We start from the raw sequence: 25,907 nt of genomic DNA, 5'->3' as shown, positions 1-25,907 counted from the left end.
TGAGGGATAATTTGGAAATGAAAGATAATGATCGAAGATAAAATTCCGTGACGAAGCGATCGGACAGAATTTATACCAAGCTTTTGCAGGTGCGGAACGATAAATTCGGTAACATATTGATCTAGAAATTAGTATCGACAGCGGTGCATTACGTACCCTCAGATTGATAATAACTATAGTGACGTTCTTGTCACACCTCGTTTCGTTCCACGCCAAGTAATGAAATATAAACGCTTTGGGTACCGCGTCGCATGCATATAGAGACACAATATGGCGCTAAGCCGCCAATTTATGCACAGCAGTGTTTCAACAACCTTATTTGCAACTACATTATGCATCGGTGTGTTTGAAGCCTGCACTGAGAAAAATTTTTATTTCCGGTTACCGCTCAGTCATTAACTATTTTCATTTTTTACCACGATCGACAAAATATAGTTCCAGGTAGAAAATGAAAATTAGTTTTCTAGCTGTTACCGGAAAGTCTAGTATCCGTTAATATTCCTTCTCATTACGATCACTATTGCTATATTTTCTTGCAACTGTTGCGAAAATTAAATGCTCGTGCAATAATAAATTGACGTTAAAGCCTCGATTAACTAAAAAAGTAGAGTAAACCTCGCAAACTGATTTTGCGTTGCAATAACCAAAAAAGTATCGACAATAGAGCAAAATTGTTACGCGTACCTCGTTTTTCGTAATTCCAACAATATTCAAACAGTTTTTTTTACCGATACCTGTTCTACTGAATTCTTCTAGTAACTGTAACAAATGAAATTTTTCTCAGCGTGGTGAATTTTATTAATTTTTATACCAAAATCCCACTTGTCTTTGGCTCCAAAGCTTTTAATTCGTTTGCGAAAAATTATACGCTCCGATTACGAAAAGGGTAAAGAGAATCTTGAAAGCGCAGATTAAGCTGGCTAATTTCTATTCTATACTTATCTATGGATAAAGATTTGATGATATACGTATGTAGCGTTTCCTCGTTTCATTTCACGTTGGAATAAGAATTTTTTAGTGAGCCAGAAAAAGCTGTGCGAAGCTTATCGCCGGAGCTTGAAATAGATTAGGTGCTTTCATCATCCGTGCAGAGGTGGAATGTTAAAGGAGTTTGATTAATATTCTGTTGGGGTCTGATTAAGACAAAAGTTGATATGAGGTATGAAAAAGGAGAGCAAAAAATGAAAGAAAAGAAGGAACAGACAACTAAGGGTGGATTACGTTAAAACCCTTCACACGGAATAAATCAACCCGATGAAATATGCTTCCTTGTATATCTTGAGAAATGAAATTGTGTTCTCTCATCAATTTTGCATAAAATCGGAATAAATTAACAGCAGCGTTCAACTTTTGACTCGGTGATCAGGCTCTTAATTCTCGAATATTTGACGAATGAATTCTTCAAGGATTATTCGTTAAACAATTTAGGCAAAGCTCATCAAGCATTATTTTCTTCGATTACTTTCCTCGGTTCAATTTCCAAAATTTTCACTTAGATCAAGTTAAATTTATCCAATGAATTTGATTATTTTTTCTACCGACGAAATTGAAGGCAAAAAAAGAAAACAGAAAACAATAGAGTCGAATAGGTTTTTCCGCGAGATTTTTTTAAAACTTTTCAGAAACAGATTTTTCAATTGTTAACAGAATTTAATGATTCAATCGTAATTGAATTTTCACTGATTTCTGACTTATTTAATTATACCCTAATAAAACTATTGCCAAAGTTTGTTGTTCGGGTTTTCTGTTCATTGAAAATACTAGGGACGGACTGCGAAACGTGCCGGAGAGCAGATCGTTTGTCCAAAAGCGGAAGTGGAACTAGAATTGACAAGAAGTTCGTTTGAGTGTGAGAAGGCTTTTAGCCGGGCAAGAGCTCCGCCCGAAACTTTTATTCTCGACCTAATTCTGTCTGCCGACTGGAATATATACCTTATAGAGCATAAACACATGCCGGGGATCGCTTACGAGGGGAAGAGCCGGGATGAACGTTGAATTCTTACAACGAGTGAACCGCAGTGACGCTACCTTACCGGTAGAGCGATTATAAATTAATTTTACTGGCGGTAGGTGAAAGATCAATATTTTCCACGTGCAATTTAACAGCCGATTGGGGCTGAAGTTTTATCCTTACGTTTGATTTTTTTGCGATATCGACAATTGGCACTGTTCAGGTGATTTAGTATTAATTTAGCTTGTGTATTTTTTAAGAAAATTCAAAAATCCTCATCGACCGAGTAAAATATCATTCATTTTGACTATCGTCAGAGCCTGAAGTATCGCCGATGTGGAAACGATGATGTTCTATTCTGAGTTCCGAATAAAAATGTTGAAAAAATATTGCGACTCATGGAAGAATAATGTAAGAAAAATGATGATCAAAATTAGTAGTTCATTTAACTATGGGAATAAATTTTTTGACGTAATTATGGTTGCATAAAATATATACCGTTTCCAATATTTCACAAAACAAGTGAAATTCGACTCTGTCAGTAAAGATAAATTGCAGCATCCTCTCAAGGAAGCGAATGTCGCAGCCCCTGCAGCGAGAGCTCTCGAGTTAATTCGATAAAAGGAGTTACGTATCTAATTGCGGGAAAATTCTTTGTCCGTAGACATTAGCTTGCAGGGTGGCGCTGTCGCAAAGTGAATTAACCGTTTTGGTAACGGAAACTGAATGGATGAGAATGCTTCAGAGACATATAGATAAAAGGATTTGTTCTCAACGTAATCTAAAAAAGAGAAGATAAAGAGATGGAGAGACGGAATGAACTCAGATTCGGTTCAGCGGGTAATTTTTCTCCTGGTGAATTCTCGCCGTTCTGCAAGTTGATCAGAAATGCTGCCAGCGGCGCGAATCCTTTTCTCGAAGAAAAGGAAAAAAAAAATGTATATATATATATACATATCAGCCAGCGCATTTTCTGTTCCTTTGAATTTCGGCCTGCACGATTTTATCACGACTATGACATCCCCAAATGAGACAGCGGTCCGTTCTTATCATATCGAAAGGATCTATCTGCACTCGGTGCAAAAATTCACGGCACGAAGCGATCGCACCGTGCTTCCCACTTGGTGTGCCGAATTCTTTTCCTTGGCACGTAAATTGACGAATTGAATTCCGGTACAACATAGAAATGTATATAAGTATATACATACAATATGTATACATATATACTTTATCCTATGTAGCTATTATTTGATCGTATCTCGTTGATCTTTCACGTGCTGTCCGGAAAGCTTTCTTATCGTATAAATGTAGCTGCGGTCTTTTAATTTCAGAGTCCCTCGCGAGTATACGAGGTCATTGATTAAGCATGATCCCTGAAGTACCGACGTGAAAAGGGTAAAAAAGGCTTCCTCCGACAGTTCGGGGTACAAATTCCTACATTACCAACACTCCCAAGACACAAACCTTTTTCTACAATGTTCAAAGCTGGGGAATATCCACACTCTGATTTTCTCGATCATTGTATCATTTCGTTCCTCTGCCTTACTGACAATTTTTCCCGTTTTCTAACGCCTCGGTTGATGAAGGCGATCTCCAGTAAGCAGTATAAGCTTGTCCTAGGTTTTGTATCTTGTTTCCGTTTCCACGGGTCACAGAGCACTGGCGAAATTGTCAGTAAGGCAGAGTAACGAAGTAATCAAACGATAGCCTCGAAGATTCTCGAAAAAGGTTTGCGTCCTGGCTAAGTGTCAGTAATGTAGGAATTTGTATCCCGAAATCTCGCAGCTATTCCACTGAAGAACAACAAGAGAACGAAAATGTAATAAAGAAGGGAAGAAGTAACGGGTTGGCCTTGTTGGCACGACGGTATCTCCGACAATAACCACGGAAGAAATGGGACGCATTACTTGTCTGGTCAAATAACGACCGCGTTCCGACTTTCCGAGTCCGCGTTTGCGGACTTGAAATGTGCGGTGAAACGCGGCGGGAAAATAGGAAAGAGGAATCCTTATCGGTTAACGACTTCTAATGAATAATCCTGAACGCTATTTTATTCCGGACCATTCAAGTTCTGCCATCGTCTTGTATCATCAACAGTTGTATACGCCTGCCTAAGGGATGAACGGAAAGTTAGGCAGCTGGTACACGGGCAAAGATTGTCTGAATCTTACTTAGTTCTGTCTTTTTTTTTTATTCTGAAGAATGAAAACCGAGGGGTTATTCACTTTTTGAAATTGCAAACTACTTCATACGAACGATTCTTAAGAAATTCCTTGAAAATAACTTGAAATTGTTCAAAACCTAAACAAAAATTATAAAGAATTCGACTGGAAATCGGGTGAAATTGAAAGTAGTAAGTAAATATTTTGCATAAAACTCACAATCGCATCGATACATAATTAGATTCCAATTAACGAAAAAGTCAAGAGATATGAAAAAGTCAGAGCTACATTGATTTAGCAGCTAAGAATTCTTCCTCGTAGAGTGAAAATAAGAACGCAATATATAACTAAGGTATGTAATTAACGATCAGTAGCAATTTGGAAGAAACCGGTCGTTAGTTTTACCCGGGCGTAACGATTTCCGGCTGACGACGTTTGACATTAGGCCGTTTCCGTTTACGGCATCAGTATATATGTATACTATATATACATATATAGATAACGTACAGCAAAATAATCTGAGCGTTTGAATTATCGGATGGAGTTTGAGCAGCGGGGAACTGAAAGAAGTGTAGGTATGTAAGAAACTGACTAAACAGACGACGCGAGATGTGGAATGGAGGGGAGGAAAGGAAAAAAAAAGGAAAAAAAACATATATATGTAAAGACGGTAAATAAAATCGGAGGCAAAAAAGCAGCTCGTGGGTTATACCTACTCTCTGTTTGCTGCCAAGTCGGTGGAACGAGAAAGAGGAGGATGTCAGCAACGCGGGGAGGGAAAATGAGACAGCCAGTGCCGAAGGAGGGCGGAAGTAGTCGGATTTTCGAACGCACTTCCTCCCCCACAGCGGGAGGCATAAACGAAAATTCCCTGGATCTGGTCTTATACCCTCAGGATGCCTGGCGTCGTGTCGTTTGTTTTCAAGAAACGATCTTCCCTCTGAACCCTGCGGCGAGAGCTTGCAGATTGGGAATACGCGGAGGGCATATTGATTGGATTCATCCTTTTGCCCACCACCCGTTCAAAAAGGATAAAAATAAGTAAAGAGAAAAACCGTCGAAAAATAAAACCGATAAAGAAACGATATACTTATAGGGTGTTTCCAAGCAAACGCCGCGACTTTTAGGGTTGCCTACCACTAAGGGGGACAAATATCGGTAAGACAGACCTACCGATTCGTAATCACTTTATTCGAGCAACGTCGTATCGCCGGCTGCGAGGAACAACATCCCATCTCAGATTTCGGCTCAACGAAATTCCATCTCAGAATTCACACAACTTAGTTACAACGGGCAGTTCCAACTCATAGCGAGTTGAAACGCGCTATCTATCGATAAATCGGTAGCTCTGCGTTACCGATATTTGTTACCCTCAATGGGATGCAAACCAGAATGCGACATTTACTTAGAAACAACTCTGTAGGAATCCACGGACCTGCAAATTTATGACTGCAAGTCACACGAGTTATTCAAATTTGTTCACCTAGTTTCATAAAGGATGCTACAAATTATTCAAATTATATTTATAAATTTTGAACGGCAGAAAATTTAGGTTATCGTCAGCTTCGAATCTGAAATACCGAACTTCAGGATACACCGAGAAAAATTTCCAGTCAAGTGAAAAAAAAAAACAAACAAAATTACAACAACAACAACGTTGTATTAAAATTTTCTGATATAATAACTGTCAAGAATGAAATTTTTCCCATTTCGTACCATGAAAAGGTAGGCGAATATCCTCGTTTTCATAAACAAATCCGGTCGACTTGTAATAAAAAACTATTGTGAAAACTTTTGATCAAAACGACGAAATGATTTGAAAAAAAAAATTAATCCTGGCGCTTATTTTCAGGGACAAAAAGGAAATATTGATCTCATCTTACGCTCTGAATTACCTGCGCCAAGGCACGTGAAAAATATGATAATATTTAAGTCACACAATTTCACAGCTTTGCGTCACGTTCGATATTTTCAATCGAAACAGCTTGTTGACACTGGATTTGGGGTCAGTCCTGCTCGCTCGTCTGTCGAGAATTGAATTTCATGCCGATTGGAGGAATTTCCGTCAAACTCTGCAGAACATCGATTCACCTTTTTATTTCTTCGCAAAGCTATATTTATTCCGAATCGTTGTTCGCGAGGCTCCGGAAACTTGACTGGATTGTAAAACTGATTTTATATGACTACGAGATTTCATACAGATTTTAAATAAGCAAGTAATTTTCCGAGCTCTTCGCAGATTTTATACGAAACTTTTTACAATATAAATTAAATACTACAAGTTTTAATTTCATTGAATATACCAAACTACTTTATGAAAAGTCAATGAACTTCAGCGAAGAATTTGCTGCAGTCTTTGAGAAACTTTGTACACCGTCGTGTATCGTACTTCAATAGTTAAATAACACTTCCATTCGGTTCACTTAAAGTCCGTTGTCAAGTTTAAGTATCCAGAAGTTCTTTCCATCTTCATGGGATAGCCGCACACTTTCAGAAATTGAATTTTCCGATATCCTGCACTTCGAACGGATCGTCGAAAACGCGCTACAGAAATCCGCAATGAAACTTTCACGTAGTATTTTAGATTATTTCAGGATCAATTTCCTCCAAGCATTCTGCCTTTCGCACTGCTTTAACGTCAAGTAAAAATCAGGAACCAAGAATTTTCTCCAAAATAATAAAAACTGTCACCCAATTTCTATTATTTATAGTCAAACCATTTCAAGACGAGCTTCAAAATGCCTTACGAAAATTAAATCTTTTGCAACCATCGCATCGACGGATAAATGGTTTTTTAGAAGAAGGGGAAAAAATTGGATGTGAAAATTATATAACAAACCCAACCCTTGTCCTCGTCCTTGATATATTTTAACTTGTTGTCAGCAAGTTTGGAAAAGTGTTCTAGGAATAAGATTCGACTTTACGGTGCGGAACGTTGCAAGTTTGCCGGTCTGAGATGCGATAAATTTGTCGTACTTACAATGTACCTCCAGTTTCCATTTGTCCTCGATGCCGGCATCCGGTAATTGGGGGTTTTCTGCTCGACAAACCAGATGCTTACCCTCGTCTTCGACGCTCGGCGTCCACTGCAATATGCTTACGCTCATGCCGCCTTCCTGGAGCTGGAAAAATAAAATTCAAGTCGCTTGGTTATCCAGCTATCCAGAAATCGATACGTTTTATTCAATTCGTTACGAGATAAGTCGCACTTTGTGTATTTATCAAATTATGTCATTCTCAAGATAGAAATAAAAATATTGTAAACGGATATTAGAATTATGCTTCGTTTAAAATCCCTTAAAAATTTTTCAAAATCTTCTGGATTCGTTCGATTTCATTCTAGGATGGCTCGTTTCATTGGAAATACTGATTTTTACAGATTCGGTGAAATCGATTTTCTTTTTTCCAGCAGTTAATTCGACGCTACGATTTGTTGTAAAAATAAGCAGTTCAAAGTTCCGGGGTGAAAAATCTCCGGTCCTGAAACGTGAATTTTAATTTCACGCAACACATTTTCTGCAGGAAGTCAATAATCGTAATTCCATTGGATACCCTTCGTCCAAGGATCACGATCCTTCGCATGTGTGATTCATTCTAAGAACTTGATGTTTGGTAAAATAATCGTGCCAACTCCGTATACAAAAGCTTCGAATTACTTCCAACATAAAACGTACGATTTTCAAATAGTAATATAAATCAAATATTCGCGTCTATAATTAAAAAATAATCAGCACAAGAAATTCTTTCACTTAGAGTTTGAATTATTCAACTTGTACAGTAAAATTGTGCCTATAAATTTGGTTATGTTTTTTATACAGTTTGCAAGCTCGATAAAGAATTTTTTTTCGATATGATCGTAAAGCTTCGAATCAGCTTGGCGAGTACGTGTTCAGGCGAAAATAAGTAAGCTGTCTTGACAGTGAAGGCAAAAACGGTGACAAAAAGAGCTTTCAAATTATTGGGTCTATCCATAGAGAGCTTGTACTTCTGGGGTCAGGACACACGCAGTTGCGTTCATTAACCTTGCGGCTCCGCTAATTTGACGTCTTCTAATTAAAAGCTACCATTCGCCGAGTCGCTCATCTCCTCGATCTGCTCTTTTCAGCAAAAAAAAAAAAAAAATTTACCGCGAGCTGCTTTTTGCTGGTCGAACCGGGATACAAATTTCGAAAAGAACTCCACCCGCTAAAATTAAGAACACTTTCCATTAGTTCTACAGGTCGTTAAATAATTTTGGTAAAACTACGAAATTTTTACAATAACGCTTTAAATATTTTCGTGAATATTAAAAAAAAATGTTGTACTTGATTCTTTGGTTATTCAAGCATTACATTCGTTTTTTTATACTCTGCTGAATTTTTTCAATTTAACGGGATCTTTATCCTTGCACAAAAGTCAAATCACCGCCATAGTTGCAAGGAAGTTCTATAGAAGAATTTATGATAATTGAAAAAAGAAAAAAAAAAAAAAATAGTAACACATGGTAGATTTTCTGGTTAAACCAACAAAAGTAATTTTTTTTTAATTAGAACTGTAATTTTTAACTATTGTAAAGAATAAGAAGCTAAGGATTGTGTATTAACCGCAACTAAAAAGGGAACTGCAAATAATGCCCATTTTTTTCGTCCTGCATAGTTTTTGAAGGAAATAATATAATTTCATGCAACAAGGTTCAAAATAATCGTTATTACAAGCTGTATCCGGGTTTGCGTCTATTTGACCCCTTTCATCCCTTCCACACCGACAAACCACCCCCATAAGGGGGTGGAAAGTACTTCAGTACCAAAGAACGTGGATAAAATGGTTTTAAATTCTTTTTCTCCATTAAAGTATACTACCCACCTCAATTATACTTACTTGGCGTCGCTTCGACCCTTTCACATTTAAAAACTCCTCCTATAAGGGGGTCGAAAGTACTACAGTACCAAAGAACGTGACGGATATTGCATTTTAATGAAGAATAAGAATTAAAAATCATCTTGCAAGGGTAGTTTTTGAATATGTAAGGGTTGAATCGACGCTAAGGGAGTATAACTGAGATGGTTATTATACCTTAACGAAAGAAACGAATCTAAAAATATTCGATCTACGTTTTTGGTATCGTAGTACTTCCCACCCTCTTATAGGGCTAGTTTTTGAAAGTGCAAGGGTTGAAAGGGGTAAACTAAAAGCAAATCAAGATACAGTTTGCAATAACGATAATTTCGAGTCTTGTTGCATTAGCTTAAGTCATTTCCTTAAAAAATCTGTGCAGGGCGTAAAAAAAAGGGCTAGTATTCAACATTTTTTGCGGTCGCTCTTTTTCTCGGAGCAAACAATTGCGCGAAATTTCATCACCGGAAGTTAACGCAAATGAAAACCTTCAGCTTCAGCTTTACCGTAAAAACAGAGTCGACGTGGCGTTTAGAAACTGCTTTCGGTACTCGATGTATATCAGAACTGTTAGGGCATCGAGCCTTGTATTGAAACTTCGATGTTGAATTATCTCTCAAGAGCCAGCAGCTCTCGCTTCGACTGCCAAAACGGTTTTGCAAACTTCGAAATCAGCAGTCAACTGATGCTCAACTCACAGCTGCATTTGACCAGGAATGCTGGGCTGATTATTATCAAAAATGTGATGTGATGCGAACTTGAAATCAGTATTTTAGCGATTTATTGTGAACAGAAGATTTTTCTTCTTCTCGTAGAATTGATTTTCGGAGATTTTTCCAACGATTAAAGTCTCGGGAACTCAAAGAATAGAGAAAAAAAATATGGTAATATCAACGATTGTGAAAATGCCAAAAAATTTTACCGTCTTTTATCGGAAAAAAAAAATATTGATTTAGTGCATAAAACATTGAATAATTTCGTTTTTCAAAATCACTCGATGTGTTTGGAAAAATAAAAATCTCTCTTTCGGCAAAGTAAATAGAAAAACATTAGTTTTATGAAATAGAAAAATATCAATCATGTAAATTTTGATCAGGGTGAATAATAATCACGTAAAAACTATCAAATTGTGTTATAAATTATGCTCGATTTTTTTTTTTTTTTTGTGTCTCTGCTAATTTTAAACGCGCAATAATCGCATTCAATTTAACCATACAAAATACACAAAACTCCAATGGGTTCGAGGTGGAATAAAGCTAGTCACGATTTTCTTGATCTCGATACAAATCAGAAACAGCTAATCGAATTTCGAACATTTTTGCTAGCCACCTTCAATGAATGGGGAGCAAAATTATTTCGTAAATCAGGCCGTGATCCGTAAATAACGGCCAGGAAATATTACGTGGGTTAAATTCACGTTTGCTGGATATGTGTTCGGAAAATAAACTACACCAGCCGCTGTTCTTCGTAAATCGAATTTTTACGTCAAGTGAGAAAAAAGTCTGTATAGGTACAAAATTCAAGAGCAGTTGCAGTGATTTTGACGATCTGACTGATCAAGTCGCCTGGTCGATATTGATTACTAATTTTTGTATAATGCGATTCGTATTTAGAAAATAAAAAAAAAAGTTTCTTCGTCCTCTACTGTAATATCAAGTGTTATATATATATTTTAATATTGTCACAATGGTCAAGTTTAAAAATTATTCGGTTGAAAAATTGATCAGAAATATGGGAAAAAAATATATATTCTTCAGTTTACACGACAAATCACAAGACGATTGTTTTGCTTTTTTAATTTTTTCTTTTTTTCTGTGAGCTTATTTATAGAAATTTCATTATTTATGACACCTATAAGCAATTATCTGGGTTTGAATAATGAAAGAAAAAATAGTTTTATCGGACAAAGTTTACTTTTGTAGAAAGCAGAACGATATTTTGTATTTTAAGAAAAATTGCCTATTTTCTTGAACATTTATTGTAAATAACAATTAAAAAAACTTCGATGCCACATTGATATGTTTGAAAAAAGAAACTAATTTGAATGCGAAACTGAAGTTTGTTGAATTGTTATTTACAATAAATGTTTGAGAGAATAGACAAATTTTCTTAAAATACAAAATATCGTTACAGCTTGTAAAAAATTAAACTTTATCGAATAAAACTATTTTTTCTTCTATTAGTTACTTAATAAAATTAATATTCAACATCTCGAAGCCAGACTAAAAATTCTTGTTCACCGGTATTATTTATAAACGAAAAAAGGACACAAGCAAACTTTATAATATTAAAACACGAAGATTTTGTTTATTATCAGATGTATAAAATCAAAATTTATTTCTTCAAACACGAGCTCTAAGAAAGAAAAAAAAATGTTCTATTTCTGACCCGTGTAATATATATCTACCGAATTGCTAGCAAAGGCAAATATAAGTTCCGAAACCTTCTCTATAGTCGTAAAATAATTCTGGGACATTGAGTCTTGCAATTTCTTGAAATAATTAAGGCAAAGACGGGTGGCGAGAGAGAGGAGAGGAAGGGAGGGAGAGAGAATGTCGACTGGTGCTGTTTTACGGGGGTTGGAGGACAGCGAACCGACCGTGAAATTACACAGTTAAGAACGTTGTTCAGCCGCGTATAGATATAGTCGAATACCTCAAAGAATCACTTAGCGAGCTTTTTCGAAGAAAATTCCCGGGGCCATCGTATAAATCCTGGTGTCCTTTGTCCGTCGTGCTCAATCTATCGCGAAAAAAGGAAGCCAACGAGTCAAAATTTACTTGACCCGCGTCAAAAGCTCCGAAAGATTAGCGGCCCGATGAATTGAAATTTTCAATTTCGCAGCGAGCTCGTAACTTTCATCCACCTCACCTTATAAGAATAAAAACACGCGTAGAATTTTACATTAAATTTTTTTATCCGAGCCGCGATTTCACCTTGTAACCAAACGTAATTGACAATTGGCAAAAAAAAAAAAAAAAAAAATTGCAGAGTATAATTTTTTTAAATTCTTTTCTCAAAGTTCTGTGTAAGAAAAAAAAGGAAAAAATATGAAAAATCATTCAACTCCAAACTCCGGCCGAGTTTTCTTTAATTTTTTTTTAATCAGTCGTCACTTCTGCACTTCTTTCTTTATTTGTTGTAAATTATGTTAGAAAGGCTGTCGCGGAACGAAAGGAACGCGATTGAAATTGGGAAAATGAAATTTTTACCACCGTGCGGAATATTGTGATATCGATCTATACTAGATTTAGAGATATCTCCTAATTGAGTTTTAATAAGCGTACAGAGAGGCGCGGAATATCAGCTGAGCTTTGCGTTCCGTGCCGCAGCCGATCATTAATACCGTTGTTCAGGTATGAATTTGCAGATAATTACCCTTCGATTAATTTTCCAAATTAGTAGTGGCAATCGGTGCTGTAAATAGAATTATAACCACCTATTCGACGTATATCTATATAGGTGCGCGAAAATTGGCGAATTCTATTCACTCTTCGCGTATATCGCACATACGTATAATGTACGTATACAAGGTACACAAAATTGCGTCGAAATTCAACTACCGCGCTATCCAATCCGTACGTATTAATCAATTCGCTTCACGCGTCCGTTTTTCACGCAATGTTTAGATTTTTGCTGCTATCACTCGATTTCCCCTGAAAAAGATGTTCCTTTTTTTTTTTTTTTTGCATAGATCCCATTATCGATCATCTCTAGTATAAAAGAATCGCAGTGTTTAAACGATTTGAACGAACTACTCGTCGTTTTGTTCGCAAACGAATTCTTCACAAATATACGAAAAATCAGATTTTGGATAACGGTAGAGTATTTTTTACAAATGCATTGCTTTTTTTATTCAACGCTCATAACGATTCAACTAATCATGTTTTTTTTTTTAACAACTGAGAAGCCAAACGGAAAATATGACTCGTGAAAAATTCATTTACGATCAAAATTAGCCACAGTTTATTAAAATCGTTGTAACAATCCGATTTTTTTTTTTTACCTTAAAATGGTTTGATACTAAAATTTTTTCAAAATCATTAATAATTATACCGTCGTGCCTGTATATAAAATTTACGTTGTTTACTGTTTTTTTTTTTTTTTTTGTTCTTTAAATTCTCTGTTCGATCGGAATATTCTTCCAACTAAATTCGCGCACTTTCAAACCTTCTGATACGTATAATATTTCAGTGTTCGGAGCTCTTTGAGTGAGTAAATATATTATTTTATCCATGGGCGGCTGATTGGCAGATGTGAGAGAAATTTGCGTCAGCACGCGGGCGAAATTCAATTACAAACAAAGCTTATGTATTGCATATATGGTCTGAATCGGGACTTTGCTGTGGTTTGAGTATTCAATGCCAGACTGTGAGGTATAAAGCACAAGTTTGACTCCACGTCTATGAATATTACGTACCCTCCTATTCATTTGGAATATCGCGTTATATTTGGAAGTTTGTTATAAAGGCGGAACGAAAAGACTCCGAAATTCTACCAACGAAACAATGTTATACCTTTCAACCGGGTCCATTTAAACCGGCAACTCGACTTGGCCTAATTTTCTACTCCGACATTCAATTAACAATTCACATTATTTCGTTGCAAAAGTTGACTTCGTGACACGGAAATCAAATAGAACGACTGTATCGATGTAAACGAACCGCATAAATTGGCATTGAATGGGTATAAAATCGTTGGAAACGATCAGTGAAAAAAAAAAGAAACATTCGTTCATTTATTTTCTTTCATTTTTTCTCTTGTAATTGGAATTGTGATAGGTAATCGAGTGGTAATTGAACCCGGCTTTAGTTGATAAATAATTACTTGCCGCAGAGCTTTTTCCGTTCCGGAATGAAAATTGTTCATATAATATTGTGTAATGGAATTGTAGAAAAAAATCGATGCGGAGGATATTTTTAGAGGTGGGGATTAATTCGAAATTGACTTTGCGAGACGATTGAAAGAAAAACGATTGAAAAATAACGAACCAAATGTTTTATCGGAAAAACGATTTTCAATCGACGTAAAATAAAGCGGGGAAAAATGACTCTCACCGTACCCAGGCAGACAATATTCTCTGTCAAGTAACCGCGAATAATGCGAGATTTAGTACAAATATGCGGTTATAGGCAAGTGCAATGGCTTTGCGGGAAAAAGCCAAAGATTAATGGACCATTCGGCTGGCGCCTTTCGATTCGCCGAACGTTATACGTGCCTACTTCTAAGGCTGAGGCTAGGCATGCGGGATACGCGGAATTCTTCGGCTATGCGTCAAGGGAATCGTAAAGCGATCCATACGGTGTATCTCACTGGAAACCTTGACGCATTCTGGTCAATGGTTCATTTTATCGACACACTGAGAGAAATTTTTAGTTCCGTTTGCATGTTTTACCACGATCGAAAAATACAGTTCTAGGTAGAAAATGAAAATTAGTTTTCTAGCCGTTACCGGAAAGTCTTGTATCCGTTGCTATTGTTTCTCATTACGATCGCTGTTGCTAGATTTTCTTGCAACCGTTGCGAAAATTTAACGCTCGCGCGAGAATAAATTGACGTTGAAGCCTTGTTTGACTAAAAAAGTAGATTAAACCTTGCAAACTGATTTTGCGTTGCAATAACCAAAAAAGGATCGACGATAACGCAAAATTTTTACCCGTACATCGTTTTTCGTAATTCCAACAATAGTTTTTTTCAACGATACGTGTTTTACAGAATTTTTCTAGCTACTGTAACAAATGAAATTTCTCTCAGTGCACGCAACCTGCAACGCGTTTCGTCTTTATACTCACATTCAATAAAATCATCCTGACTACGATCAGTTTTTGTTCAAACGGGGAAATTTTCCGAGAAAAAGCTCGACCGCAACACAAGTCAAAGAAAAGAATTGAAAAAAGCTGTAGGTGAAATTTTTTTTTGAAAAGTACTATTTTTGGAGAAAAATGGTACTTTTTGCCTCTTTCGATCATTTAATTTAGTTAAGGTCAGGTGTTAATTTATCGTAAGAATTATCGTCGAGTTATCGTACGAATTGATTTGAAAGCACGTTTTGTAGTGATTTTAATTCAATCAATTTTGCATCGAGTCTCTGAGTCAAATGCATACGTACTATCAGATTTTATTTTCTTCAATGTATCGTACGCGTCTCGATCTCAAAAGGAAAGTATTCTAAAGGTGCAGGTACAAAGAGTGTGGAATATAGAAACAACAGTGTATGCGAGGGAAATAAATTGAACGGAGAGTCTCGACGCTTCGGTGATTTTTCCCAGTGTCTTGAATGTGAGAAATGGGATATTTAGTGCGGTCGGTAAAACAGAACGACGGTTAATCCGAGGCCTGGGATGTTCCATCGGGAACGTCCTGCATCAGCCATCAGCTTTTCTCTCCCTCTAGCCTAAAGTAAATTAATCATCGGTGGATTTGCTGACTCGGCGAGCATCATGCAGAGTCCACAGGGACGAATGCGAACCATTAGAATCGTGACTATAAATAAACGGTAACGTTACCATAAAACGTTAACCAAACTATCATCATTTTCACCACAACCGGAAGTTGGCATAAAATTTAAACTCCTAACGAGGCTTCGTAAAATAAGTGATTCTTATCCATTCCGTTATTAGTCCAGAGATGGTTTAAAAACTGACATTAAAAACAAAAAAATTGGCGTTTAGGAAAAAGATTTTCAAATTTTTTGCCCAAGAATTTCGCAATTTGATTCTCTGCAGGATTCGAAACTGATTAAGCATCTCATTACGGAAACCGTTCAGACGGAAATTTGGTTTCCTGCTAAATGCAGGTGAATCAGGGCTCAACAGCGTCCTTTGTCAAAGAGAAGTTGGCTCCGCGTTTGATCCTCTCGTATGTTAATGGTGTTTCGTACCTTTCGCCTCGGTGCCAATGCAAATCCGTGCAAACGCTGCAGTTCACTTTTCACCCATGGTCGTATATAAGCTAGATGCAATTAGGCGGACTCTAGAATGTGCGCAGTTCTTGTAGAAGAAAAACAAAACTGCTCAAAATTTGCAACAGAATGAAACGGCGATGTTTGCTTGAGATTTTGAAAAAAGGAATCTCGAAAAAGGAAAATTTCAAAATTTTATCAACTTTCCGCTAATTGTAAGTTGAAGAGGAGAGTTAAAAAAGGCTGCAAGTATAATGTTTTTTTATAAAAAAAACATTGATTGTTGCACGTATGCACGTTTTAAAGAATGATTTGTTTTTTGAAAAAAAAAAACAGCTTTCTTTAATTCTCCTTCCCAAGTACTTGTCTCGTTATACTCGGAAAAAAAATTTGTTCACGGGAACGGAATTTCAGGGTTAATACACATCCGAACAAATGTGATTTTCATACAATCGAAAAGTGTTTTTCGAATTTATGGGGCGGATACTAGAGTTTTCGGTAACAGGTAGAAAACTAATTTTAATTTTCTACCTAGAACTGTATTTTGTCGATTGTGGTAAAAAATGAAAATAGTTAAGAACTGAGCGGTGACAGGAATTAAAAATTTCTCTCAGCGTATGATATAAGATGACAATGAATCGTTCACTCTTCCACATGTTTTTTCCACATTCTGCAGAAGCCAAAAAAAAAAATCAAGCGCTCACAATCTAATCGCGGTGATTTGAGTTCGTTGCTGAATTTCCGAATTTCAGTCCTTCCATTTGCTCTTTTGCGAAATATTTAGAGTGCACGGCTGACCAGATCGTTTCGAAACGAGGTGATTGAGGGGTGCATAAATCCGTCGAGATACGGAATTTCTGATGGGTTGTCAAAGTAATTTGATTCACATGCTGGTTTCCCTCGTATATCAGAGAACACGTAACGCGTTGCGTAACGCATTCCGATTTTATTGCGTCGAGCTCTGTACGTGCGGTTTCTCTTAATTACGGCCAATGTCACGTGACCGTCGAACAAAGACACCGTTGTCATTGTTGTGGGGGAAAAAAAAAGAGAAACCGAAACGAAAAAAAAAAATAAATGAAAATAAATAATATATATGTGTATGTATAAAGTCGTGACGTAAATTCCTGACGAAATTTCGATGGGAAAATTGCCGGAATCGAAGCTCCTGACTGCGTTTTATGGGGTGAGAATAAAAAGCTCAGGTGATAACTCTTATTTCATTCAATGGTTTGATGATAACGTAAAAATACGTGTAATTAAGATTTTATTGTTTTTTTTTTTTTATTTCTCTTACCACGAGTCAAAGAAGAATAACTGTGAATAATAAAAATCGTGGTTAGAATCAAAAATTCAGACATTGCCAACTAAGCTTGTGTACCTGGATAACATATGTCAACAGGATACATTTCAGGGAAAACAAATTTTAGGCAATTTTCGTATCTTTTAATTTTCCATCGGAATTTCGTTGAAAATCTCGCTTATTGCGAAAGAGGTAAAATTTCGTTGCAATATATTTTTTTCAAGCATCCTCGAATGTAGCAGCAGTTTTCAGTTTTTTCTTTCGGTTCGTTTTACTCGATAATTCGACAGTCGTATATACAGGGTGTCTCATTTTGATCAATCCAGTAAAATATCTTAAAAACCGAAAGTGTGAGTCAAATTTTCCGTAAGTGAACTCGACAAGGTCAACTTGGATCTTTTCTTAAATTTTGTGACAAAATAAACAAGCATGCGTTTAAAAATATTTGAAATAAGAAAATTATGAATTGATAAAAAATGGAATTAAAAAATTCAAAAAATCCAATAATATAGAAAATTAAGAATAAAATTTCTACAAATCTATGATTATTTAGAAATCATGTTGACCTTCTACTGACCATGGCGGTTTCATTTATGGTAAATCTGCCACTCTCATCTTTTTTCCCCCTTCGAACTTCACAACTTTTGTCCGAAAGATTTTTCACCCACACTTTTGGTTTTCGAGATATTCGACCGGATTGATTGAAATTTGACACCCTGTATATTCGAGGAAAGAGGCGAACGGTGTAATTAATTTTTACTTAAAGCGTTAATATTTCTCCTTTCGATTCAAAGACTTGAAAGGAAAACTTGAGAATTCAAACCTAGAAAGTAAATTCAGCTTTTTCCTAGACTGCAGTAATTAAAAAACAAAAAAAAAAGCACGGAGTTTAATTAGCGTGAATGAAAGTTTTTAATCAAGATGGGAAAAGGACGGCTTCGAATCCGCGAAACATTTCATCGTGTTTGTATAAAAAAAAAAACTTGACTATCAATCGAAGAGGATTAAAATCAAACGAGTTATAATAAATTTCTGATTGAAAATATCGTCAAAGACTCACTAATGAAAGTATTATATCTCTGTACGTTTTACTTTTTTCTCAAAGATACCGAGACATTTTTTTTTTTGAATTTTCGTTTCAGTTCGGTAAAGGAATTTTATGAAATATCATTAGTTTGTTTTGAATTTAAAATTTGATTAAACGGTGAAGAGAAAAAAAAAAAATTACAGTTTTCCCAATAAATGATTACCACGAGTACCTAGAAAAAGAAATCAGGAAATAAAAAAGCACAATAAAAAAGCATGCGCGGAGCTTTGCCGCAGGTTCATTTCAACTTCCGCGTATAAGGTCAAATAGCAATTTTCCAGGTCGCGCTATTTTTCCGGGACACGAGGAAGTTAACCGCCTAGTTCCTGTGGGATAGTACCGTTTTACTGCGTAACCGCGCGTCCTTTTTACTTCCCCCGTTTTCTGCCAGTTCTTTCCTCGTATCCAAGTACGGGTAGAAACAGCATCTTGCTCCATTTTCCAAGAGCAACTTCTCATTTATTTCACCGCTTTGTTACAGTTCCGGATTAGAACTGTTTATCGTGGCGTAAAAAGTCACCTCGGAAGGTAACAGCCGGATTTTTAACCCCTTTTGAAAAAAACGTCTTTTACCGGGAAGAAAATCGCTCTCGAAAATAGCGTTTAATCAATGTAGGTATACGTACAACAGGTTAGAAAGTTTGACGAAAAGCTTTGTTCTAGATTTGACAAAAAGCTTTGCAGCGAAATATCCTCGTGGAAATAAATATATATATATATATATATATATATATATTCATAACGCAAAGGGAGATTTATTTTATACGCCGTGCGTAAAAGCCCCGTTTTAAAATTTTTATACACGGCGTTTATTTCGTAAGGTTTTTCACTTTTCTCCATAATGCACTTCTCTACGGCACAGCGTCAAAGAAACAAAGTTGCGACTCCCGCAGGGTCGTTAGGAAGGGTGTCACGGCGTGAAAGTACGGTCGTTAAACTTGGGAGGAAGCAGCCTGAGCATCCAGAGAAGCTGCACATCGGTGGAAATGTTCGGAACGAGTTAACCACCGTGGTAAAACTCTTTTCATTCCGGAAAAAGAAAACACGTCTGAAATTTTTTTGTTCCTTTTTACATTCCTAAATCAGTAAAAAACATCTTCATACCCAGGATTTAGTTACTAGAGTGATAACTCGAACCGAGGGGTTCATTAAAAAAATAAACTCGTCAGTTTTGGTGTAAAAGTGATTCCAAGATTTCAAAAGGTTTTTAAAAGGTTTCAAAGATTACGGAAGATTGCAAACGATTTCACGAAATTTCAAATTATTTAAAAGCTCACAAAGAATTTCAAATGACTTCGAAAGATTCAACAGATTTCATAAGATTGAAATGTGAGTTTAAACGATTTCAAGAGGTTTCGAATTATTTCAAAGGATTTCAAATAACTATCTCAAAGATTTCACAGATCTCGCATGATTGCAAAAGATTTCAAAAGATCTTTCAAATGATTTCAAAAGATTTCGAGTGATTTCATGATATTTCAAGTGACTTAAAGATTTCACAGATTTCAAGTAATTTCAAAGGATTTCAAAAGATTTCAAATATGTTTCAAATGATTTCAAGAGATTTCTAAAGTTTCACAGATTTCAAACGATTTCAAGAATTTCAAAAGATTCACGGCGAGGTGTGCACCAGATTTCGCAAGTGATTAACCCCTAGACTTGAACCGATGAAAAACAAGATGAGATCAATCGGAGAGAAAAGAAAAGAAAATAAAACACCGAACACCGTTCTCGGATTTATACGACTTTGTGGACGATGGTACGAAGAAAAAAGGGAACTTATCGCCAATGACTTTTCACAGAGTGATAATCGAAGCGAAGATCTGGAGATATTCATCAGCTTCGACAGTTTATACGTGACTCGCGGTATACTTCGCACAAAGCGTCCCTCTGACCTACAACTACCACTACTACTATTACACTATGCGGAATACGCAGCGTATAATAACGCATTATATTTCTTTCGACAGGAAATCCGGCCCGAATAATGGAACACACATATACAGCAATGGTTGATCAGTATTCGACTATTGAGAATAACGAATAACGGCCATCAATCACCTGCTAATGGTTCGAGCACCGCAAACTCTTTATCCCTTCATCATATCAGCACTACTCGATGGTGAAAGAGCTGAAATTTCTGGCACCGATCTTACGAGGCGCGGGTTTAATCTTTTCTTCGTTTGACTCGAAACAGAGTTTACGAAAAAAAAAAAAAACACTCCCCAGATTCTGTTCTTCATCGTCTGGGCTATAAGGAAAATTGTCGGTTATGTTGAAGGCAGGGTGGCCATAAATTTCTGGGAAAAAATTCCATAAAACTTAGTTTTCCCTGACATTTTCCCAGTTCCATTAAGTTACTAAAACCTAAATCTTTCAGCTTATTGACTCTATATATGTATATAGTATAATGTATGCATAATGTGCAAAAAAGACAGTTTAAGCCAATTTGTTTTCTCGACGAAAAAAAAGTAAACTTGTTGATAGAAAAATTGATATCTTTAGTTTCCTCCGCAAGTCCCCTGACAATTTCAGGTTTTTCATGACCCCTATTAAATTCCCTGCGCTGAGAAAAATTTCATTTGTTACAGCATTAAATTTTCGCAACGGCTGCAAGAAAATGTAGCAACAGTGATCGTAACGAGAAAGAATAGTAACTATATTTATCGATTGTGGTAAAAAATGAAAATAGTTAAAGACCGAGCGGTAGCCGGAACTAAGACTTCCTCTCAGTGTGACATTTCAAGGTGTTCCAGATTTTCCAGATTGTCGTACACTCCTAAGCTCGATATTTTCCGGCTGAAAATGGGGTAATTTCAACGAGCAAATCTAGCACTATGGTCTCTCTCATCGTAGTAGAATTTTCTATCAACCACGAGAAGTGAAATTTTTCTCAGCTAAAGTCAGCTGATTGTCAGTCGAGGGTCGTCCCTCAGGTTCGGGGCGATGCGTTCGATTCTGAAAAATTCATTGCCGTACCTCATACACTCGGGTCCCTCAGGACGACGATGGGCAAGTGGGTCGGAACCGGGTTCCAGACCGTCTACCTCGAGTCGAGGGTGGAAAGAGGGTTGAGTTTTATCGATCCAAGTCCGGCAAATTGACCGATCGACGGATCGCCTCGCCTCGCCTACCATATTAGCCTAATAACCATGGATGTTCCATTCGAAGGTCGTATTGTATCTGTATGGAAATTCTTTGACCATCGGAATCGTCGATGCGATTTCAGCCAGCCCCCAGAGATCGGGGATGAAATGGGGTGAAAACGATACCTGCTGTGACGACCGATTTTTATGATACCTATTAATTTCCTCACTCCATTTATTATTTTTCTATCTCTGTTTCTTTCTTCTTTTGATTATCATTAATATATTTTTTCACTGCGGCAGCGAATCACCGCGTTGCGTAAATTCATTTCGTATTTACGATGTCACTCGAGTTCGGTTTTATTAAAGGAACATGTGCGATATTCAGCGACAGATGTTTTGACATTTCGTATCACTGTTATGGGACTTTATCTCCTGTAATTTCCAAGTTAAAGATCCAATCTCAGCACCCTTATTGGCACATAATTTCTCTGACGTTTCCGAAACTCAACATTTATACTTCTCCGTGTTCTTATCAGGTTTGAGCTGATAACCTCTCCTGTTCCAAAATTCTTCATCGCGGCAAACTCGGATCCTGGCAATGATTGTGTTTAAAATCTTTTTTTTTTACCAAACACGTTACAAATTTTGCTATAAAAATACGCCTCATGAAATTTGAGTAGTTTGCAAAATGATTTTTGCCCCTTCTAATTTTTATAACAACTAGCGTCGTACAGAAAATACACAGACATATTTTTGTACAGAATTGAACGCTCTTCAAAAAACGATGTGTCATCATTTTCCGATAACTTCACTCGTTCAAAAGTTACTCAAGATCAAAATTTATCTGAGTGAACGAGTAAATTTATCAGAAAATACCGAGAGACCATTTTATTTATTTATTTTTTTGAAGAGCGTTCAATTCTCCACAAAAATATGTCTGTGAATTTTCTATACTTATACGCATCGTTAGTTAGTTATTATTATAAAAATCAAAAGGAACAATAACTATTTTGCAACTTCTTAACGTTACTATTAAAAGTTCAAATTTTAACACGACGTATTTTTATACCTAAACGGAACTTTTGGATCCGTTTGAAATAAAAAACGGAGAATTAAAGAGGCACCCCAAAATCGTCCCCTATTTTTGAGCCCAATATAACTTCTGAACCAAAAGAGATAAACGAACGAAACAAGATTCAAAATAATCGTTATTCCATGCTGTATCTAGATTTTCTGTGAGGAATAACTATATCATCAATGTTGTAGGTCATGAATTGCTTCCCAACCCTTGATAAGGGTAGTTTTTGAACTTTTAGGGTTTCGATTGATGATAAGTTATTATAACTGACGTAGGTAATAAATAATTAAAAAAGACTTTATCCACGCTTTTGGTCATTTAAAACTTCACACCCCATTATAGGGTTAGAGTTTTTTTCCATTTTTACGGGTTGATAGAATGTAAACACACAAAAAAAAAAAAACCCGGATACAGCATGAAATAACGATTATTTTGAATCTTGTTTCGTTCGTTTATCTCTTTTTGTTCATAACTTATATTGGGCTCAAAAATAGGGGTCGATTTTGGGGTCCCTCCTTAATTCTCTTCTTTTCTATCAAACGGATTCGAAAGTTCCATTTAGGTATAAAAATACGTCTTGTTAAAATTTGAGCTCTCAAAAGTGAAATTATATTGGGCTCAAAAATAGGGGCCGATTTTGGGGTCCCTCTTTTTCCTTCCATTTTTTTTTTTTTTTTTTTTTCAACACTGTATCGCTCACTCCATTTACTATTTTCAATTAAACGACAGTATATCGCATATCGAGTGCAGTACAAGCGTTTGTTTCTAGTTTTGGCACAAGTATCCGTGCTTGCCAAGAATAATGGGAACGGAAACAGAGATGAGAGAGAAAGAGAGAGAGAGAGAGAGAAAGAGAGAAAAGCGAATCAAAAAGTAGAAGAAGAAGCTGTTGAAAAAGAGGGGGGGTTGGTATAGAAACGGCAGGACGAAGACATCAGCGGCTAGATAGAATCGGTGAGAGTTACGGCTTCCTGCGGCTGACACGTCTGTCCTGTTCGACCTGCTGCCACGCCTTTCCCATTGTCGGTAGTTTTTCTATTTTCTCCCGATTCGTCTTCCTTTTTTTTCCATTATTCTTTTCTTTTCCCTTTTTTTTTTTTCTTTTTTTTTATTTTTTCTTCTTATCCCTCATTCGGTTATGTCTTTATTCCTATCGAAATACCGGAAGTCGAATTCGTGCTTGCAAAACCATCGGGAAGCGCTCTTCGCCACCTTTCTTTCGTTAGGGTGAAATTGAATCCGTTGATTTCAACCGGTCGGAAAAAAACACCCTACGTTTTTCGCTGCAATACTATCGGTGTGTATCTTTTCTATACCGTTAAGGAGATTTAGGACTTTTTGCAAATGAATGCGACACTCCCGAGTCCTTCGGGATCCTTGGGTCCTTTAGGGAATTTAGTCACCCGCCCCGCTTTCCATTACCAACGAGTGCCGAAATAAAGAGCTCGACTTCTCATTGTTCTACTAAACTTTTTATACGTCCACACGGAGAGAAAAATCTGAGAGAAATTACCTTTCTGTTACTATAATCGTGGTGTAAAAGACACCTAATGCAGTTTTCATCGATGCGTGTTACAAAAATTATGGATTTTTATGAAAAAAATTACTACCTTGCTCAGAAACTATGTATTTCGGCGGCACAAAATTTAAAATGCGACGACGCATTTTTCTGATGCAGCGCCGTAAAAATGTGGACCTTGTAATTTTTCATCTTCTCTCACAAAAAATATACTACGCATTTGAAAAAAAAAAACATATCTCTCAGAATCATTGAATTTAAAATGTAATAGCGAAATTTTCAAATGCAGCACAAAACAATCAGAAGTAAGAACGACTCGCGGCTTATTAAAAAGTTCAACCGTACAATTTAAACTCCGAATGATTTGATCCAACGAATATATTATTGAAGTCTTAGACTGCTGTTAATTTACTTCTGAAAATTGATAATCGACAAAGAAGCTTAAATTCATGCGCAAGCTTGAATGTCCGAAGTAAAATGCCGATGAAAGCATGAAGCACAAAGCATATATAAGTATATTAATAAAAGTCGTATAATTAGCACGTATAATAAAAAGAATATTTGCGAAACGGATGAAATTTAATTACAATATTTACTCTCAACTTCTGACGACAATATCATCTTCGTTAATGAATATCGATGTTACGTACAGGTGTTGTATATATAACGTATAATCGTTATACATCCGCTTAATCCAATTATAAAATCGTTATACACACGCCTTATCCAATTATAACTTACGTAATGAATCCTTCGTCAATATTGTGACACGAAAAAATATAATTTGCATTGATTTCTCTCTCTGGTGAAAGATATCGTTATGAAAATGATATAAAATTAATTAACATTTCATTGGAAGTCTATAGTTTTAATTTTAAAATCAATAATATTGTGCATTTGAGTGATATGAGTCAGTTTTGCAGCATTTATAAATTAATAACATTATTATTTCAAACGATTCAATGTTTGAGGCCTGATAACTCCGAAACGACTTACCTTACGCAAATCTTTATTCACATCTTTTTTGTAGAGCGTAAAATTTCCTACAAGAATATGTTTTTTCTTTATATCTTCACACTGATTCGTTTTCGAGCAATAAAATTCTAAATTTTTTACAAAAATTTTTCCCATGTTATTTAAATGGGAAATAGAAAATTGAGAATCGCCACCTCTAAATATCAATATTAAAAGCTCATATTTTACCGAGGTCATTTTTGACGGACACTCGTAAGATTTTTCAATGTTCTTCGAAAAAAAAAAAAAAAAAATAGTTGGTTTTTTTGAAACACTCTAATATATATATACACATATGTTGTCCCTATACATATACATATATATATGTATATATATATATATATATATATATACAGAAGGTAGACGGCCGAATTTTCGATTTAAAGGAAAATGAAGATTTCTCGATCCTCTTTAATCCTCGGAAAGGCGTTATCCCGTCGTTTGCTCGACTGATTTTATTTTAATGAGGGCCCTCCGGACCTAACCCTCTGCCTGCAACTCTCTCTCTCTCTCTCTCTCACTGTCTCGCTCTTCAGCTCTCACCCCCATAAATATCGAGCAACGTTTTTTTTCCGCATTTTTTTCATCCCCTCCCCCGTTTTCCCCGCGTCTCCTATTATCTTTTTACGCTGCTTACATCGGAACCCCATTTTCCCCAAACAGGATAAAACAAAGGAGAAAAGAGATACGAGAAAATATAAAAGAGGGTTCCTATTCCACGGCGAGTGCAGCAAGAACTATGCTGGGGCTTTTTTTCTTTTTGTTTTGTTTGACTCGTCTTTTTCTCAACTGCCGTTATCAAGGAAACTTTTCACGAAATGAAGAATGTAGGTAGGATTGAGATGAGAAGAGAGAGAAAATATTCAAAGTCGTGGGATAAAAATTTGGCTAATCCCAGGCTTACGAAGTTTTATCGGTACACACATTTTTT

The 25,907-nt window shown here is 36.3% G+C and overlaps 1 protein-coding gene across 5 annotated transcripts in view; it reads right to left on the bottom strand.

The window, feature by feature from the left end:
* Positions 1-25,907, bottom strand: part of LOC124186163 (hemicentin-2-like) — a 160,167-nt gene that overhangs the window by 24,510 nt on the left and 109,750 nt on the right. For all 5 annotated transcript variants that reach the window (XM_046577611.1, XM_046577612.1, XM_046577613.1 and 2 more), the window contains one exon: positions 7,094-7,235. In XM_046577611.1, coding sequence (XP_046433567.1) covers positions 7,094-7,235 — 142 coding nt within the window. The remainder of the gene's footprint in view (positions 1-7,093; positions 7,236-25,907) is intronic.

Source organism: Neodiprion fabricii, chromosome 7, assembly GCF_021155785.1.
Source record: "Neodiprion fabricii isolate iyNeoFabr1 chromosome 7, iyNeoFabr1.1, whole genome shotgun sequence".
In the NCBI taxonomy this organism is placed as follows: Eukaryota; Metazoa; Arthropoda; class Insecta; order Hymenoptera; family Diprionidae; genus Neodiprion; species Neodiprion fabricii.
This window is presented reverse-complemented; position numbering and strand designations above follow the sequence as displayed.